The sequence below is a fragment of the Penaeus chinensis genome, chromosome 8 (assembly GCF_019202785.1).
Source record: "Penaeus chinensis breed Huanghai No. 1 chromosome 8, ASM1920278v2, whole genome shotgun sequence".
Taxonomy (NCBI): Eukaryota; Metazoa; Arthropoda; class Malacostraca; order Decapoda; family Penaeidae; genus Penaeus; species Penaeus chinensis.
The window spans coordinates 40,290,620-40,311,661 of NC_061826.1; the positions used below are offsets into that span (position 1 = coordinate 40,290,620).

Sequence of the window (21,042 nt, forward strand, 5' to 3'; positions counted from 1 at the left end):
TATTTATGAAAAATTATAATGTGCAAACAATATTATGCATACATGTATCCACACACTTTCACAAAAAAAGGCAACACAACCTTTTCATCTTCACAAACAGATTAATAACATTTTGTCATTCACATATGAATCTCATTCAGTTATTTTTTTAAGTTATTCACTACAGTGCTATCATATGTGATAAAATAACAACATTAATGAAATATACTTCATGTTTAGCTTTTAAATGTATGTGCTGCAATATTTTTGTATGGACAGTTTTAAGTTTTACTCTGCAAATTTTGTGCTCGAGTTACTACTAATAGTTCAAAGATCACAAGTGCTGGATTCTGTACTCCTGAAGAATTCTTGAACATGCTTCAAGTATCCCCTACACCTAATCCTACTGACCAAACTAAGAGAGAGAAGGTACCTTTTAACCTATATAAAAAAAATAATAGAAAATGCTGCATGTTGATAAAAGGAATCACATAAAATCATTGTTATCTAGAAGAAGAAAAAAAATCCCAATGAACTTTACATTACTTAAAAAAAAAGGAAAAAGAAGAAAGTAAAGAAATGCAGTGGTGGATCAGCAACAGGCATGGAGAACTGCCTCCTTTAAAGTGACACTAGTCCCTTCCCCCCCAGCTACTCCCTGGGGATAATTTAAACTCGTTAACAAAGGCAGTTATACTAATACGGCTTCAAATTCTATGCATCATCATTCCCTGAAGTAAATGAAAATTTCTTGTCTATCCCCCTTGCCTTTAGAACCTCTTGCTTCCCTTTTGCCCTCCTACACCAGCCAGTTCCTCCAATTATGTCTTATTGCAGAAATCTAGAGTCTTTGTAAATAATCTTAGTCTATATTTGGTTTTGCAATAGCTTCACACAAGAAATAATAAACAGTAACAATAGGTACTTGTGTTAAGGTTTTATTGAGTATGAAGTAAGGCCATATCACAACATTCTTGAGTCTGCTTGAGATGCACATATTATATGTGAACCCTGAATAAAAACAACAATTCAAATAACACATAAGCAAACCCTGAATAAAGAAAAAAATACAACCATTCAAATAACATATGTGAACTTTGAATAAAGAAAAATTGCAAAGATTCAAATAAGAGTCTACAATTTTTTTGTGACCAATTATAAACAAACAGAAATATTTCCTTACAGAATTCCAAAAAGCATTTAACAGTTAGATGAAATATATAATCAAATAAAAAGATTTTATAACTATCTTTAACTGGGAGATAATATGTCAATAATACAAACACATTACTATTATCAATGATGTAAGTTTCTTTGCCATTTAAAAGAAAAGCATAATTAGTGTACATCAAAGGCATGAGATGAAGAAGCCAACAAATATCTAAAGAACAACTAGGGCAGACTAAAGAAAAAAAAAAGAAAAGAAAAAAAAACACATGCACACATCCAGCATGGAGTGGAAGTGAGGTTCAACAAATGTATCTTTCTTCCATCTTATAAAGCACTCTCAAGATCAGGCAAGATATTTTGAGTAAAAGTATTCTCAACACGTCGAAACAGACTGAATGATTCCAGAGTAATCCAGGCAACTCCAAGCAGGTCATTGTTAAACACCATGATATGTGCTCCAATGAAGTTGGGTTGTTGAAATCCTTCAAATGCTATTTGACCAAAACCATGATATCTGAAAATATCAGGAATATGTAAAACTTGAAGTGCCACAGCTTCAGAGAGCTTCTGCAACCTTTATTATTGCCAAGTCCTCTTGTAGTTATAAATTTATACTGTAATATTTAGCAGTTGAATAGTCTTTGATTATTTCTGCTTACTGCCTCTTTTATCACAAATCTTAAGTAAGATGAAATCTAATATAATCATATAACTAAGAGTGGAGTGGACTTCCTACAGGATAACTCCTACCAATACTGCTTTTGGTTCCTCACCTTGCCTTACAACTTTCTGGAGGAGATGTGTCACGAAGATCAAAACCATCTGGGGGAATGAAGGCTTGTGGTTTGATGCTGGAGATAGGTTCTGCACTCTGTTCAGGCTCGATGTTTTTCAAAATTTCATAGGACCTTTGCTCTTCTTTAGAGAGAGGTTTAACAGGAAACCTAAGTGACACTTTGACTGTAATCTTCCCTGCATACACATTTGGATCTCCAGTTACCTGAAGGAAAAAACAATGCATTTTAGATCATATTAATTTTTTTTTTAAGATACAGCTTTTTGAATTCCTGTTCTGAAATAGAGTAACAAAGGGACAGAAAGTAAAAATTCTACATAAAAGTATAAAGATCAAAGGAAAAAGGAAAATAAAAGCCTTCAAATCAGCCGTGATCACATATCACACAGACTCAGGAAGGTATATCACACAGACTCAGGAAGGTCAGTATTGATATAGTAAATACTTTATGTATATACATATAAAAGAATGTATAAAGGACTGTAGGGCAGGAAATTTGGATGGAATGAAGCTGAAATTCGCTATTTTTTTATCAGCACTGCATATAGTTCTGACTGAAGACTATAAAAGCTTTATGAAGATCAGAGGAAAAAGATTTATTCAGATTATTAATCCCACATGTCTTTCACGCCTTACTGATGGCAGAAAACAGTATCATATTTGTCTCACATTCTGGTGTAGCATATTTGGATACACTGGTTTTATTTTCACTTCAGTATGACAGAGAACATAATGATCTTTGTATTGTGCAACTTAGTCCTTATTCTTCCTCTTCCAGTGAAAATTTCCATTAGATTACTCACCTTTATTCCATGAAGCTCATTCTCATCTTTGTACTTGAACAAAATGACCTCAGTGCCATGGCTTCCATAGGAACCCTTAAAAAGTCCTGGTGTGATTAACTGTGGTGGGAGTGTTCCATCCTTCATGAGGAGCTCTTCTGGTATGTTTTCAGGTCCTGGGACATGGATTGGCTGGTGAAGAGCCCCTGAACTGAAAAAGGAATGCTTGTGTTTTGGAAAGGAATGGATCTTTTCAAAAAGTTTTTCTTTAATAGATAATAATCATAGGCGAGGCAAGTAACCTCCTATTATTAGCCTTTAATGTAAAATATATAGCAAGATCATATGTCCCATTATATACATACCGTCCGGAAATAACAGTATAGATGTTATTACTTACGCTAGTGCTTCATTCAAAAACACCATCTTCAATCTATTCACCCATCCTGATTCCGTATGCTTGCCACTAATAATGTATTCTACAAGGGCCTGTATATGGTTATCAGGCTCTGAGCAGTGTTGTTTTACATGACCTCTCCTCTGAAACAAATATGGAAGTAAGAAAATCATCCTAGTTACCACGTCTAAAATGTATTTATTTATGCACTCAAAAAAAGAAAGAAAGAAAGACAGTAACACTGCAGCATACATTAATATCTCAGTCCATGGGAAAAAAAAACAACTTTTGTACTGTGTCTATCAAAAATATTCACAGATTTCCAAAATACTAACCTTGTCCAAAACAAGTGAGCATGAATGAGGAGCAATGTCTGGTAGACAGACACACTCAGGAGATTTCTTGTCACCTTTGATAGAGAACAGGACGTACTGTTTGAGTGGGGCATCTACATCTATTTCAGAACCAATCTCCCAATTCAAACCTTTTATACACCCATTCTCAAACTGTTGATAGAAGAACAAAATAATTATGTATGAACTTAGAGTGAAAGGAAGGAGCAAAATAGTAGCAATTTGATTATTTACACACTTACTTTTTGATAATCAAAACATTCAATTTCATTTATATCTATGTAGGTCAACTCAGAGAGAGGGAAAGGGAGGGAGGGAGGGAGGGAGGGAGGGAGGGAGGGAGGGAGGGAGGGAGGGAGGGAGGGAGGGAGGGAGGGAGGGAGAGAGAGAGAGAGAGAGAGAGAGAGAGAGAGAGAGAGAGAGAGAGAGAGAGAGAGAGAGAGAGAGAGAGAGAGAGAGAGAGAGAGAGAGAGAGAGAGAGAGAGAGAGACAGAGAGACAGAGAGACAGAGAGACAGAGAGACAGAGAGATAGAGATGAAAATAGGAAGAGAGGGAGAAGGATAGGAGAGATGGAGGAAGGGGGGGAGGAAAGGGGGAGGGAGAGGAGAAAAAGAGGAGAGAGAGAATCACGGTAAAAGAAAAAGAAGAAAAAGAAGCATGTTTCCTGCTTTTGCTCTAGTCATAATTTGTCTCTGATGTGGAAGGGGCTATACTCATTTCATTTAGAAAGACCGTGACTATGACATGCTTATTTCACTATTTTTATAACATTCTTGCATTTATATTATATCTTTGTAAAGGCGTGCACAAACAGAAACAAATGGATTGAACACTTCCTGACCAAAAAATTAATACTCAAAAAATGTATATGATTGACACAAAGTTTTAATAAATTGAGAAGTTTTGCAAGAACACAAATACTGATTTTAACAAATTTATCCTAAAAATAAATAAAGAAAGAAAAACAAAAAATACTGTGGGCCCTGAAATCTTCTCAAGCTTACACAAAAATGCTAATGCCACAAGACTTTAATATATATATATCTTAACTTGCAAGAATTTGCTTTTCGAACTGCTTGATGAACTGTCTGGTTAACTTTGGTAAAACAGTACTAGCAGCTTTAAAACTTCAATATGGACTTGCCTTAACTTCCATGAGTTCCCCATACGGGCCAACTTCAGTCTGGTATGTCCCTTGTAACCAGCCATATTTGTGTAACACTGCAATAACAAAACAGTTTTAGAAGGAAAACGAATATTAGTAATTTGTCATCTATATGTCGAATATTATCAATGTTATTGCAGCCATGAAAAAACCCTCAAGTAATGCAAACATTAATCCTTTAAATCCTGCCAAACCACTATTATTAATGCTATTTATTCCTGTGTTTGTTCTTAACCAATATCCTTATGTGAAAGGAAAAGAGGTTGCTAAACTAGCCTCATTGTTGATATGATCTGTAGATGCTTTATTTTATATTCCCTACTTTTTATTTCTTTTAGCAGATACTACAGCAACTTTTTATATTAAAAATTACAGGAACTGCTTACTTTCCTATATCTTGTTTTACAGAGCAATAAAGATGCTATTAACACAGCAGTTAACTAACTGTTAAAGTAGTCAATTAGTTCATAAAACTAAAATATATATACTTTATCTCAAATATCTGAAGACAACTTTGTCAACTTACAGTTTGCATAGAGCTTGTAATATGAATCATTGTCTCCAATATCATCTTGTGAAATGTTATAGTCTGGAAATAATATAAAAGTAAATACATGAATGATATTATATATTTATATTTACGCACGCACGCATGCATACACGCACGCACGCACGCACGCACGCACGCACGCACGCACGCACGCACGCACGCACGCACGCACGCACACACACACACCACACGTATGCATGCACCTGCAGATATTAGGACTGATTATACATTACTCACATACAGATCAAGTAATATGTAATAATAATTTTGTGTACTGGCATTATCACTGAAATTATAATGACATTGACTCATTCATATTGTTTTTTATGAAAACACTATTATTTTCATGTATATCATTAACACTTTTATCACTGTTACTACAGTTATTGGAATCTAAAATCACTATTGATTTACTTCATTAAAATACCATCTAGATTTCTTTAGTATTCATTAAAATTAATGCTAATAATAAGGCCTTTTGACTTACCTTTCTTACAGATATATTTCCAAATTAGTTCATCCCTTGCTAGACGATAGAATAATTTACATGTACTGCTGATTGCAACAAGATCGTGTGCAGAACATTCCATTAAGATCTTGACCAAAACATCTTCTGACAGGTTAATCACTTGTAAACCACCAGAGTCTGTATCTTGGGCTGCAATGTCTTGGTCCATTGTTTTTTTTTGTGGTTATATTAACATACTCCAAAATACAGTCTTTCACTTACTCTCTGTGGGGAGAAAAATTGTATTACCATCACTTCAGATAAATGCAATCTATTACGTACAAATAAAAATTGGCTTTATCCATGCACAAATCAACTACCTTGTCATTGGGGGGAAACACTTTTCTTTCACAATGAACCTCCATATCAAAAATTGGTTAATGAGAAACCCTTCTCAAAAGAGATAATTTCCTTATACCCACCTTCTTATATATACTTATATATATATATATATATATATATATATATATATACATATATATACATATACATATACATATACATATATATATACATATATATATATACATATACATATATATATATATATATATATATATATATATATATATATATATATATAATATATATATATATACATATTTATATACATATACATATATATATATATATATACATATATATATATATATATATATACATATATATACATATATATACATATACATATATATACATATACATATATATATATACATATACATATATATATATATATATATATATATATATATATATATATATATAAATACACATTATGACAAGACCGTATAACTTAGTGGTCTAAAATACCCTTTACCTTGGCTCTGTAAGTCAAGTTGACATGTCAGGTTTCCTTTATAATTCCCATAATCATGTCAGACTTTCTTCTTCCTTTTATAGCTTAGTTACATTTGAATAACAGAAAGCTGGCCTGACAACCTTCATAAAGAAAAAGGCAATCCAACCTCATTCAAAGGCCAATTTGGTTGCGAGTCAGGTTGGTCGTGCGCTGACCTAACTTGAAAACTTGAGAAAAGAAAAGCTAATAGAAGAAAATATACATAAATACAACAGATTTTCAAATTAAATTATGTAAGTCTCTACTGGGTTAATTTTAAAGGGGACTTGCATCTGTCTACTTGAAACACTCTAAAATCTGTGATGGTCAGCTGATGATGATGATGATGATGATGATGATGATGATGATGATGATGATGATGATGATGATGATGATGATGATGATGATGATGATGATGATGATGATGATGATGATGATGATGATGATGATGATGATGATGATGATGATGATGATGATGATGATGATTGATGATGATGATGATGATGATGATGATGATGATGATATAATAATAATAATAATAATAATAATATGATGATGATGATGATATAATAATAATAATATTAATAATAATAATAATAATAATAATATTAACAATAATAATAATAATAATAATAAAATCATGGACTACCATCTAGCAACCGCTCCTGTTTCTGTGCTTTGGCAAAGACAAACAAACTTCAATCCTTTAAACTTCCTGACAACACGGAATTTGACCTGATTCCTTATTAGAAGGTAAATCAGCTGGGATGTCTACATGGTCCATCTTACCAGAATATAAGTAGCTATAGATTCATTGACTTTTGCCCGAGTACAGAGGCTACGACAAACGTTGCAGAGCTAGTGCGGGATACGTCTTCAACACTTATCAACAAGTTATGATGCACATTTTGGCAAAATCACATGGCTTTTAACTTTATAACTAACTCCAGTCCAAATTGAGACATTTTTGAGCCACTGGGATCGAAACATGAAAAAGGTAACCAGGAAATAACCAAGAATCTAACATTAACAATTACAAAAGGAAATAGACAGGAAAGCCACAGAGAGCTACAAAACCTCCAGTAAACAGCTCACCTTTGGATATTCTCTTTCTATCACAAAAAATGACGCTATAGTTGCTTTCTCGGACAAAGAATCACGGTTTTGGTTTTTCTCAGAACATGAATTTTCTATCAGTGATTGTTCAATTTATCACTATTTTTTTTTTTTTTTTCATTTTTTTGGGGGGCAGTTCCTCCTACAGGTATTTGTTTAGGTAAGTATATATGTATTTGTAAATCCTTTTAAAAGTTGCTGGAAAATGTAAGTTAATTTAATAAGGTAATATGCTGCTTTAGATGTCGACTGTCTTATCTTAACAGATAATATATCTCATATCTTGATTATCACGTGATTTATCGTGAAAATTGCATCATCATACAGTTATTCTGTTGTTTTTCATAGAACAGGAAATTCCTAATGGATAGGCTGTTCATTTTATGTAATTTTTTGTTATCTTTATTATTTTTTTAAGGTCCTTTAACCATGATGTAGAAAAGTGCTTTACATTCATATACACCTACTGTCATTATGCATTTTACACTAGACCAGCTTCTTGTGCGCTTAATACTTAGTATCCGTTTATTTATCCCCAAAACAAGTGCATTTTTCTTGCAAAGTAAAGTGGTGTAATAGGTGTTGACGTGATTCACGACAGTATTTGTGATAAAAATACGTACCTTTCGCGGTATTGGGCCAGTATCAGGCAAATAATCCAACGGACTGAGCGAAGATATAAATAGTACAAAGGCATACAATAATACAAAATTAATACAGAGACAGAGAGAAGGACTCCGAGGAAACGGAAAACTTTACCCTGAATGCACTTCCGTCTCAAAAGAAAAGCGTCATATGACAGGAGATAGTGACAGAACACGAGGGAGAAAACAGCGTTACCGTCAATATACGAGAGACAGGGAAGTCTTACTGTTGTCAGGGAAGTAAACAAGATAACATTGAATTCCTTTAAATTGTAACGTGGTACGAAAATGACGTCACCTCTGACGTCATGGCAGATACACGCTGTGACTTGGCCAATCAGGGTTGGAGTATTTCCATTATATGTATTCCATAAATTTGTGCAATGAGTTCAGTGTAATGTTAAAAATAAAGATATTACGAAAAGACAAAGACTCATATGAGCCACGGAACTGACCGCTTGAATTTGATGCCGTCTGGGTTTGGGGTTTTCCAAGGATCACTATTGTCATTCTTGACAGTGTGAGAAGGACTGTACCATGCCCCCCCCCCCTCCCCTCAATTTGACGCCCTGCTGTTTGTTATACACAAGGCTCACATTACGACGGGGCGGTTGACAGTGCGAATTCCCGTATGGCTTTCGTAAATACATTGGTAGTTTACAAAGATATGATTTTAGTTAGTAATGTGCATATATGTGTGTGTGTGTGTGTGTGTGTGTGTGTGTGTGTGTGTGTGTGTGTGTGTGTGTGTGTGTGTGTGTGTGTGTGTGTGTGTGCGTGCGCGCGCGTGTATATGTGTGTGTGTGTGTATATATATATATATATATATATATATATATATATATATATATATATGGCTTACTAGTATTACTTGAGGAACTCTCATTAATGATGTAAGACTTTGACTCACTTGAAGTCGGGGGCGATCTCCAAACTGAAGAGTGGTAAAGCAGGGGATATCTGCAGCGTCCCAGCTTACCTATTATAGGCTGGTAGAGAACCAATGGTGAGGGGCTTGCATGCCGAGGGGTGTGGTCATCCCTCTCTGGAAGTGGAAAGGGATCAGCGGGACTGCAGCAATCAACGAGGCATTACACTGTCCAGTGTACCAGGCAAGGTTCTCGTCCACATCCTTCTAATATGTATCAGATACCACCTGCTGAGGCACACAAATGACCTATCCTGTCGCTTCGAGTCATTGTAGAGTGCCGACGTGAGTTCGTGCGTGGGCTGCTTGCAGCTTACATCAACCTCATAAAGGCATTTGATACGGTGCATCGCTTTGGGAGATCCTGAGACTAAGAGGAATACCGACAAGGATTATCGGATTAATAGCAAGCCTGTATATTGGTACTGAAAGTGCTGTGAAGTGTGTTGGGATTCTGTTAGTTCAGGAGTGAAACAAGGTTCTTGCGCCAACACTTTTCAACACTTGCATGGACTGGATCCCGGCTAGAGCTGTCCAAAGTTGCTGTGGAGCAACTCTAGGCATTATCAAGGTTACCGACCTTGACTTTGCTGACGATGTTGCTATTCTGTCCTAGTCTCTGGAAACCCTAGTGGTAGCTCTTGATACATTTAGCAATGAAGCAAAGTCTGACGAAGACAAAGTCGAAACCGGTCAAATACATCTCTTGTATTGTGAAGATATTCAATCTCATTCATACCTTTTATATATATGTCAACATGAACGCGGTTCATAAAAAGAATTGTAGAAATGAGGCTGGCAGAGGGAAGTGGTCTGGCTGTGCTCGACTCGCCCTGTGGACTACGGCAGGAAAGGAAGGGTAGAAGGAAGGGCAAAGGGGGAAATTAGAATAAAAGTAGGAAATGGAAAGACGGAGGAACAAGAAGAGGGGGGGGGGGGGGGCTCGCGATGAGGGACCCTCGTAGGTGGAAATGAAGGGTGGATTCGGCTATGCGCGCGCGTCGGCGTTTACTCCCCAGTGATGATGAAGATGACACTTGTTTCCGTAATAATATTAAAGTACCTCCTTGCGTAACACTTGTCATATGTCCCAAAGAGTGGCATGTCCTGTGGTAATCTAAAAGACTGCTCTGAGATATCTGATATTCGACCCTTTTTCATTTCTAGATCCAACAGCTTGTCAGAGAAGTGATATTTTTCATCATTAACGGTGATGGGACTGGCTGGATATTCCAGCAAAGCAATGATCTATCTGGCATAAGCAGGCTCTCGGGAATGTCATTTGCATGAGGCAGAACAAGGGGCTTGTGGACCAGGCGAAAGCTGTGATGAAGGATGCAAGAACTATTAGAATTTCAAAACGGAAGTATAATGGAATTGTTATTGTTTTCTTTGTTTCATCAATATTATCGAGGAAACCATCTAAAGATCATTAAATCATATATTACAAAGTACGATAGTTCCCAAACATGAGAGTCAATTTCTGAAACATATAGATATGTATAGTGTATCCTCGGTCTAACAGACTAATGGGGATAAAAACCTGGTGTATGTATATCAAATAAATACTAACCTGTTTTAGAGAAACTTCATTCAACCTTTTAAATTAATTATGATTTCACTCCAATACTTAGACACTCACGTTGTCTTTTAACAAAAGCTTTCTGTTTTGATACTATGAAGAAAATAATAACTAGTTAATGGTGACAATTTCAGATGATAGTTGTAAACAAAGCAATCATGTGTGTGTGTGTGTATACATGCATATATACATAAATACGTACAAAAATATGTACACACACACACACACATGATATATGTACATGTGTGTGTGTATATGTACATATGTGTGTATATAAATGTATATATATATATATATATATATATATAAATTTATTGATTATTATTTCTAATCGTATAACTGTCACATGTACAAACTCTACAATTAATTTCATTTAATTCAATTCAGACAATCACGTTCTCAGAAATTGTATGAAGAAAATGTTTCAACACATAGCATCACAAGAGTACAGAAGACTAATTGATACTTATACTGATAACATGCTCATAAAGAGAAGATAGATAGATAGATAGATAGAGTGACTGAGAGAGAGAGAGAGAGTGAGAATTATGAGTATGCAGACTCATGGATACTTACTCATAACAGTGTCTGAGACAAAGCAGTTTCTTCTCATGACTGCGCGGTTGCCAGAAGATAAAGATGGTCAACTTGTTCGGACTAAAGAGTTCTTCATGATAAAAATCGAAAATGGACCAATATTTTGTGGATTTTTTTTCTGGGAAGTCGTCTAATATACACATACTTCAAGGATATATAACATGAAGTGAATACATAAGCTACCTTAAATTAAGCTGTAGTTACAATTCTTATAACTGCAGATATTCCAGTTATGTAAAAAAAGTTACCGGTTTAACCATGTAAACACACAGATATAAAGCTTGGTCTTTATGTCAAGACCATTTTCCTGGTTAATTCTTATTACTCCAGGTCACCTCAAGACTACGTGCTTACCTTTTCGAGTATAATCATGCTAGAATGCGGAGCCATTAATGGAAGACAGAGACATTGTGCGTATTTGTTGCCACCTCTAAGAGAAAAACAAACGTTGGCTTTCAGTGGAGAGTCAACGAATTCTGGGTCCCAGGTAATGCCTTCTAGAGTACCGCATGAATACTACAGGGATATAAACACGAAAACAAATTAAAACGCATTTTTTAAAATATCCATGGATACCAGCTAGTACAACAAATCAAAGAGGCAGACTAAGGGGTGTAATCTTAATGCATAAGAAAGGCTGGAGTTTATTTCATTATGTATAACACTGAGACATTTTTAACTCCTGTAACTCACCCTTACTTCTGTGAGGCCTCCGAAGGGACCGGCAATGACCTGGTAGAGGCCTAGCATCCCTCCATACCTGTGCAGCACTGGTGTAAAGTTGATTGGGTTACGTAAGTAGTTACAATGGCTTTTACATCACATTTTATACTTTTTACACATTTATATATGTACTCATAAATGCATATATGTATACACACATATATATGTGTATATATATATATTATATATATATATACATATTTGTGTATGTATGTGCTGCATAAAGCAGACTCGTGTAATTAGGACTGCTGTACAAACTTCACTCTTGTGGATATTGATCCGTCAAGTTGAAAGAGAGAGAGAGAGCAGAACAAGAGAAAAAGAGAGCCAGAATGAATGGCAATGATTATAAACTGAGAACAACCTCAAAACTATAGGTAAAAATAATTACAATAATTCAAGGTATTGATTTATTACAAACAATATTACTGTACTCACGAGTAGTGTACAGCTCTCTGTAACTACTAACTTCTCCAAGGTCGGGATCCTTAACATTAGTGGCTGTAAAGATGTGAAAGAGAAGTCATACAGTTGGCAAAATAGCATTTTCAGTCATTATAAGAAGTGAAATATCTGTCACACGCAAAACACACAAATACACAACACACACCAAACACATATAATACATATATGTTATATATCTAATATATATATATATATATATATATATATATATATATGTATATACATATATACACAGGAAAACTGATGTTTTACCTTTCTCGCAAAAACGTTTTCACAGAAAGTCGTACTGGCTAAGGGTATGGAGCAGTGTACAGGTTTCGCCCAGCATAGCAAGGTCATTGGGGTCACACAGTTCCATTATGCACAGGAGCAAATCCTCAGGTAAATCTATATGGCTAGGATCTGCCATGCTATTGTTCTGGTTCTTAGCTTTGGCAGACTGTTGATTCTTCTCTTTAATAGGTTTGCTTTTCCCCAAGTTGATCCGATGTTTGTAGTCTTTACATTTCTCTGAAAGACTGAAATGTAACATACATTAAGTGGGCGTTTGCATTTTTGGAGGTTGATATTACATAAAGCATTTTAGTAGTCACACACACGAGTACTCGCGATTTATTAAGATGCTTTCTCCTCACAAAATAACGCTCACTCGCTGATATGGATTGCAACATATATGCATCGTTGCAACCCGTGTAAGTCAGTATGACTAATATCTGATATTCAGAAAGGTAGGGAGAGAGAGAGAATGAATTGTAGTCATATCCATTTTCCCTAAACGATATAAGTTATCAATAATAGATAACCTATAAAGTTCAGGACAATTATTGTTGAGTATCACAGAGGATACCACACAAATCAGACAAAAATATGTGGTTATTGTCTTAAATTGTTGGGAAATCTGAAAAGAGACAAATATCTGAAAAAAATAAACCTAACATTTTCTTATGCAGGGTTTCCCTGAACATCCCTACTCAACGAAAATGTAAAAGTTAGGAAATGGTAATGCAGCTCATGCTGTCTACTGTCTATATTAACAAAATACAAAAGATTCTTATACTTTGATAATATTAATAAACCATAAGTCTAACGCTGACCTAAAATCGGATAAAGCATCCATTTAGACTTCAAATTATTTTCCTTGTTTTTTATGCGTGGTTTGTGTTTCCCAACTCTATGCTATAATTATGTCGTTTTCCCAACCTACCACAATTCTGCTGACCCGAAACCCTAAGGTAAAGCAGCGTCTCACGTTTCAGATTCCTTTTGGTCTAAAAATCCATAAAGATTGGTTCATCTATCTAGCGAAGATCTGGCTAGATTTTCAGAATTTATATACGCTCGTGGGTCGCTCCCTCATAACATCCGTTTCCGTTCTCTTAATCCAAGTCCTTTGGTAAACGCGCTCATGTATACACACGTTTATTGATTAAGGTTATCTAAGATCTTGAGAATGAAAACCCTACCATGCATTTAATTATATCATTTATTGCAATCTAAGATCTTGAGAATGACAACTCCACTATGCATTACGATGTCATCTAAGATCTTGAGAATTAAAACTAATATGCAACCAGCTACATAATATATTTTTAGAACTTGCTGCGGTAAAGTTCAATTTACTGTCTAATGTATTTGTTTGATTTTTCTTTTTTGTGCAGCCGGATATGTGATCACAAAGCAGATCAAAGACAATTGATCATACATTGTCGTATACTAAGATAAAATGCATACACGATGGCAACTTAAAGAAAAGAAGTTTAAGGCCACAGGAGAAATTAAAAGATGCATTTCCATTGTCCTTCTGAGCTGACGATATTTCGAGGCAAGGTCCCACGTAGTCCGATTAATTCTGGTGTTATTTATGTATCAAGTATTTTTTTTTTTTTTTTTTTTTTTTAATAACTGACCTAATATTATAGCGAATGTTTTTGTTTATTTACGTATTTCATTACTTCTTTTATGATTGGATTTACATCGTTTATTGTTTCAGTAATAATTTCTATCACTGTTTCTCTTAGAATTCATGTTGATTATTACATTTGATATCACAGTGACTATATTCTTTATTGTATTCATCCATGAGACGTCTTTTTTATTCATTTGAGTATCTTTTTTGTGTTTTAGGCTCTCTTTTGGAGTTTCTCGTGGTCTTCTGTTTGATTGGGAGTCGGAGTCCATATCAATTTTACCAGGCTTTCCTCCTGGATCTAGATTGAGCGTTGTTTCCATTGAATTGTCTAATGTACACTACACTCAAGACATTACAGGTACCTTTAGATATTTCCTCTATGGAGGTACAAATCTGGCTTTCGTAAATGCATTAGTTATTTACGGAGATTATTCTAGACAGTAATGTGGGTTTTAACCTTTTTCAGTGATAAAAAAAGTGAATGCAAAAGAACATTTCGCTGTTTGTTTTAATTTTTCATAGGCATCCTCGCACCCAGGGTCGCAAGCTCATACTCAGTGGGTCGCTACATAATAATAATATATGTTTACAGGTATGTTAACTTATATATATATATATATATATATATATGTATGCATATATATATGCATATAAATATATATACTTAGCAAAATTAGTATTTTGATAGGCGCGGCCCTTGCAGGACTCGCTTGTAGAGTGAGGGATGACAACAGTCCAGCCACAGCACACACACAGTGTCAGGATCAAAAACAATAACGTGGAGTGGACATTCATTCCAGGATTCCACGCAGTTTGTTACTCCTCTTCCATGGTATCTGTGGGAAGAAATAAGTAAAGACTTTAATATTATAATCATACAAGAATCTTTTTTTTTCAGAACTACCGGCTAAATCATGATATCGGCTTCAGTCATCTACAGGATGATTCCTCTGAATTCTGTTATCAAAAACGTCCAACAATGCTTTTTATATACATGTTTGCCACACCTCAAGCATGCATATGGGAGATCTGACGTAGCTAACAATTCATGAACAACCCCATTTTATATAAAGATAATTGGTACTACAAAAAGCCAATGTTTAACTAGTGGGCCACTATTCCTATCACGCATGACTAATAATGTGATTGGACTTTCCGTCGACCTTTACTGTAACTATTATATCAGTAGATAAACAATTTCATAAGGATACAGTTAGGCCTGTATATATATATATATACCTTATATTTACGGATAAACACAACTCGTTTCACTATTTGGACATTGTTTTATGCATTACACTTGTTTCTCTAATACTCTTAATTTAACGAACCTACCTTGCGTAACACTTGTCGTATGAGACAGAGAGTGGAGTGCCCAGAGGTAATCTGAAAGACTGCTCTGGGATATCTGATATTCGACCCTTTTTCATTTCTAGATCCAACAGCTCTTCATAAAAGTGATATTTTTGGTCATCGACATTGATGGGACTGACTGGATATTCCAGCATAGCAGAGAAGTATAGTTCTTCTGCAGGGACGTAATCGTCTCCTGTCACCTGTTAGGGGAAAAACATCCGTGATTCTTTTTCTACCCTGTGAGGTGCTCATTTAAGGAATGACTATGAACGGTCAGATATCACAACACTCTCATGAAGTCATACACGCCGGGAATATATGCATTTATCTCAACTATTTCCAATCTAAAAAATCCAGAGCTACTATACCTTGAAGGCGCAAAGCTCTTTTTCATTCTTGTACTTAAAAACAAACAACTGTGTCCCAAGAAAGATGCCATTTCCTGTGAACAACCCTGGAGCAATGAGTTGTTTTGGGCAAGATCCATCTGGCATAAGCAGGCTCTCGGGAATGTCATTTGCATGAGGCAGAACAAGGGGCTTGTGGACCAGGCGAAAGCTGTGACGAAGGATGCAAGAACTATTAGAATTTCAAAACGGAAGTATAATGGAATTGTTATTGTTTTCTTTTTTTCATCAATATTATCGAGGAAAGCATCTAAAGAAAATTAAATCATATATCACAAAGTACGATAGTTCCCAAACATGAGAGTCAGTTTCTGAAACATACAGAGAGAAAGAGAGAGAGAGAGAGAGAGAGAGAGAGAGAGAGAGAGAGAGAGAGAGAGAGAGAGAGAGAGAGAGAGAGAGAGAGAGAATTATGAGTATGCAGACTCATGGATACTTACTCATAACAGTGGCTGAGACAAAGCAGTTTTTTCTGATGACTGTGCGGTTGCAATAGCTTAAAGATACTCGACCTAAACCGACGAAATAGTTCCTCTTCATGAATGAAATCGAAATCATGTTGATGCTGAAAGTCCTTCCAGACTGCCTTGGCGTGATCCATGGGGCTGAAACACAGATGGGAAAATCTGCCACTATCCTGGAAAAACAGATATTTATAGAGTTTTCTGGAAAATCAATTCATATAAACGTAATTCAAGAAAATATATCAAGGTGATAACACGGGCTACCTTAAATTTAATTGTAGTTACAATTCCTATAACTGCAGATATTACAGTTATGTAAAAAAGTTACCGGTATATACCATTTTTTTATAATTATATAAAGATATACAATCGAGTTTAGTATCTCGACTTTTCATTACAGTAGAAGCGTCTTTGTTGGTAATAACTAACGATTGGTTGATAGATATGAAAAGCTGATTATTGGTTAATAAAGAGGTTCGTGATGTTAATCATTTGAAAGAAAACGATGTTATTAAGACATGCTGAATTTTGACAATCAGCACCAATCTTTTAAGCGCATGTTTACTTCTTTTAAGCGCATGTTTACTCCAAAAATTGATTAACAAAATATCAGCCATTTTCCCATATGTTTAATCATGAAAACATACAGATATAAAGCTTGGTCTTTATGTCAAGACCATTTTCCTGGTTAATTCTTATTACTCCAGGTCACCTCAAGACTACGTGCTTACCTTTTCGAGTATAATCATGCTAGAATGCGGAGCCATTAATGGAAGACAGAGACACTGTGCGTATTTGTTGCCACCTCTAAGAGAAAAACAAACGTTGGCTTTCAGTGGAGAGTCAACGAATTCTGGGTCCCAGGTAATGCCTTCTAGAGTGCCGCATGAATACTACAGGGATATAAACACGAAAACAAATTAAAACGCATTTTTTTAATATCCACGGATACCAGCTAGTACAACAAATCAAAGAGGCAGACTAAGGGGTGTAATCTTAATGCATAAGAAAGGCTGGAGTTTATTTCATTATGTATAACACTGAGACATTTTTAACTCCTGTAACTCACCCTTACTTCCGTGAGGCCTCCGAAGGGACCGGCAATGACCTGGTAGAGGCCTAGCATCCCTCCATACCTGTGCAGCACTGGTGTAAAGTTGATTGGGTTACGTAAGTAGTTACAATGGTTTTTACATCACATTTTATACTTTTTACACACACATATATAAATGTACTCATAATTGCATACATGTATTCACATATATATAAACACACATGTCTGTATATATATACATATATATGTGTGTGTATGTATGTACTGAATAAAGCAGACTCATGTAATTAGGATTGCTGTACAAACTTCACTCCTGACAGTATTCATCTGTTAAGTTGAGAGAGAGAGAGTGAGAGCAGAACAAAAGAAAAGAGAGTCAGAACGAATGGTAATAATTATAAACTGAGAACAACTTCAAAATTATAGATACAGATCATGACAGTAAGTTCAGGTATCGATTTAATACGAACAATATTATTGTACTTACGAGTAGTGTACAGCTCTCTGTAACTACTAACTTCTCCAAGGTCGGGATTCTTAACATTAGTGGCTGTAAAGATGTGAAAGGAAAGTCATATACTGTTGGCAAAATAACGTTTTCAGTTATTATAAGAAGTGAAAAATCTGCACACACATTCACACATACACGCCACACAAATATAGATATGAAATATATATCTAATAAATATATCACATAAATGTTGGTATCTTACCTTTCTCACAAAAACGTTTCCACAGAAAGTCGTACTGACTAAGGGTATGGAGAAGTGTACAGGTTTCGCCCAGCATAGCAAGGTCATGGGGGTCACACAGTTCCATTATGCACAGGAGCAAATCCTCAGGTAAATCTATAAGGCTAGGCTTGCTTGGAACTGCCATGTTCTGGTTCCTCTCTGCTTCCACAGACTGCTGATTCTTCTCTTCAATGGGTTTGCTTTTTTCCAAGTTAATCCGGTGTTTGTAGTCTTTACATTTCTCTGAAAGACTGAAATGTAACATATAATAAGTAAGCTTTGCACTTTTCTGTGTTGATATGACATAAAGCATTTTAGTAAAACTTTATCTAATAATTCCAAGGTCTGTAGTCACACACACACACACACACACACACACACACACACACACACAGACACACACATACATACGAGCACGAGAGATGTATCAAGATTCATTCTCTTAGGAAACAGACCTAGCAAAAAAAAACTCTCACTCGCTGGCATGGAGTGCAACATATATGCTTCGTTGCAACCCTTGTAATTCAATATGACTAAGACCTGATATTCATAAAGGAAGAGAGAGAGAGAGAGAGAGAGAGAGAGAGAGAGAGAGAGAGAGAGAGAGAGAGAGAGAGAGCGAGAGAGAGAAAGAGAGAGAGAAGGATAGTCATATCCATTTTCCCTAAATGATTTAGCTTATCAGTAATTGAGAACCTATGAAGTTTTCATGCATACATACACACGCACACACACACATTACATCATCAATTATATATATATATATATGTATATATATACATATGTGTGTGTGTGTGCGTATATATATATATATATATATATATATATATATATATTTATATATGATTACATATATATGTATACAGAGAAATAGAGAGAGGTGAAGAAGGTATTAGGTATTACATAGGTAGGTAGGTAAATTCCTAATGCACTTACGGAAGCCACACAGTTATTTGAACTATCAACTGCTCCGTCGTAATGTCAAATTTGTGGGGGGGTTTTTTGTTTGTTTTTTTGTCGTTTCCTTGAGCTTTTCACCAGCTAAAACTGCATCCAATATTTTTTTCTGGTCTGGGATTTTTTTTTTTTTTTCAATAGAAACATCTGTAGCCGATCACTTGGGTAAAAAAAAAGGACACCTACTCGACATCATAAAGATTTTCAACACCACAAAAGTCCACTGCAACTCACTCTTTCAAGGATCACACAATAATGATATAAGCACTAGGAAAACCCTGTACATAAACGTCATCACATTCAAATGATAAAATTCCACGGTTCATATAATCATATATTTTTTTTTGACTACAGGTCTTTGTCTTTTCGTTATACATATACTTTACATTTGATTCTGAATTCATACCACATATATGGGATACATATAATGAAAATACTACATCCCGATCAGCGTAGTCGCGAAGTGTATCTGCTATGACGTCAAGATGAAATCAGGGGTGACGTCCTTATTGCATCACAGAAAAGAATTACAATGTTATTTTCTTGAATTCCTTGATAACAGTTCAGTTTCTTTGTCGTCCTATTTTTGGTTATATATATATATATATATATATATATATATATATATATACACACACACACACACACACAATTTTTTTTCGTACTAAGGTGCTTGATTTCCGCAGCTTTACAACCGGCAAATTTTCTTTCAATTAAGGGTGACACAGAAGCTGTTTATGGGGGTATTTTTCTACGTCCAAATTTTTTTTTTTTTTTTTTTTTTGTATAACAATATGGTGTTTTCACTTATAAGACAGCAGAAAGGAAATCCATGCTAACAAATACTCCTTGAAATATATAGAATAATTAAAGAATGAGTCAAATGCCCTCCCTCTCACACACATGCTTAATATAGGTTCATTCGTCTCTCGTTTGACAGTTGGAGGAAATTATCCTGAATCAGTGGGTGATATTTAAGTACATCATCGCTGCAAATTGCCCGTTTCTCCGCTACCAAGAGCTCTGTCATGTTTGTTCATGCGGAGACAATATTTACATAACTGGCAACGTTTTCGTCAGCAGCTTCTTGCGGGAAATTTGAAACGTTGGCAGTCGAAACTCACGGGAATTTTAATGTGATTTGTTAGCGCATGCGTTTTATGCGCAACTTATTAACCTTTTATTTTATAGCACATACGGGTTGTGTATTAGTCATGAGTGTGATAGGTATGTACATTAAGTAGGAAAAGCAAATATTTCGAAAATGGACGGTTATGACCCCCACTATTATAGTCATATAAGAATCTCTGGGAAGAAATAAGTGTTTGTTAGATTCTGCTGACACTAACTGTTATCTTCGACATCAATTTACTCTCGTTCGTAATTCAATTAATAGTTATTTCAGGTAATTTATTTTGTGGATTTAATATTGTTTTTGATCAGTGTGACAACGTTCTGTTCCAATATTCATCAGTGGTCCTGAAAAAATATAATGTATTATATTTATTTTTATCTTTATACATGCCATCAGTATTTATATAATGATTCCTGTATAATCAACATA

At 35.1% G+C, this 21,042-nt stretch overlaps 2 protein-coding genes across 11 annotated transcripts; both read right to left on the minus strand.

Annotated features, from left to right (window-relative positions):
• On the minus strand, window positions 1-14,302 carry LOC125028314 (F-box only protein 31-like). 10 transcript variants are annotated; one of them, XM_047617766.1, is made up of 14 exons: window positions 12,850-14,302; window positions 12,571-12,633; window positions 12,103-12,179; window positions 11,764-11,925; window positions 11,389-11,469; window positions 9,213-9,347; window positions 5,681-5,926; window positions 5,170-5,232; window positions 4,623-4,699; window positions 3,460-3,630; window positions 3,128-3,267; window positions 2,749-2,938; window positions 1,923-2,149; window positions 1-1,663 (listed from the first exon to the last, which is right to left on the minus strand). In XM_047617766.1, exons 7-14 carry the CDS (start codon window positions 5,868-5,870, stop codon window positions 1,474-1,476), a joined length of 1,248 nt encoding a protein of 415 aa, XP_047473722.1. In that variant the 5' UTR covers window positions 5,871-5,926; window positions 9,213-9,347; window positions 11,389-11,469; window positions 11,764-11,925; window positions 12,103-12,179; window positions 12,571-12,633; window positions 12,850-14,302; the 3' UTR covers window positions 1-1,473. The 10 variants fall into 10 exon arrangements, with proteins under 10 accessions (XP_047473722.1, XP_047473721.1, XP_047473724.1 ...); XM_047617765.1 differs by having other exon boundaries at window positions 11,389-11,479; XM_047617768.1 differs by lacking the exon at window positions 9,213-9,347.
• Window positions 14,303-14,452: 150 nt separating this feature from the next.
• On the minus strand, window positions 14,453-19,962 carry LOC125028315 (F-box only protein 31-like). Its single transcript, XM_047617776.1, has 9 exons — window positions 19,458-19,962; window positions 18,501-18,772; window positions 18,275-18,337; window positions 17,803-17,879; window positions 17,465-17,626; window positions 16,710-16,906; window positions 16,231-16,420; window positions 15,842-16,062; window positions 14,453-15,342 (listed from the first exon to the last, which is right to left on the minus strand). The coding sequence occupies exons 2-9, from the start codon at window positions 18,664-18,666 to the stop codon at window positions 15,180-15,182; spliced, it is 1,239 nt and encodes a 412-aa protein (XP_047473732.1). The 5' UTR covers window positions 18,667-18,772; window positions 19,458-19,962; the 3' UTR covers window positions 14,453-15,179.
• Window positions 19,963-21,042: the final 1,080 nt, after the last annotated feature.

Coding starts and splice junctions, on each gene's coding strand:
- LOC125028315 (XM_047617776.1), bottom strand. CDS start 18,666: ATGGCAGTTCCAAGCAAGCCTAGCCTTATAGATTTACCTGAGGATTTG. Junction 17,880..18,274: donor CAGAGAGCTGTACACTACTC/GTAAGTACAATA, acceptor ACTTTACACCAG/TGCTGCACAGGTATGGAGGG. Junction 15,343..15,841: donor TACGACAAGTGTTACGCAAG/GTAGGTTCGTTA, acceptor TTCTTCCCACAG/ATACCATGGAAGAGGAGTAA.
- LOC125028314 (XM_047617768.1), bottom strand. CDS start 5,870: ATGGACCAAGACATTGCAGCCCAAGATACAGACTCTGGTGGTTTACAA. Junction 4,700..5,169: donor TTACAAGCTCTATGCAAACT/GTAAGTTGACAA, acceptor TTGTTATTGCAG/TGTTACACAAATATGGCTGG. Junction 2,150..2,748: donor ATGAGCTTCATGGAATAAAG/GTGAGTAATCTA, acceptor TTTTTCCTTCAG/GTAACTGGAGATCCAAATGT.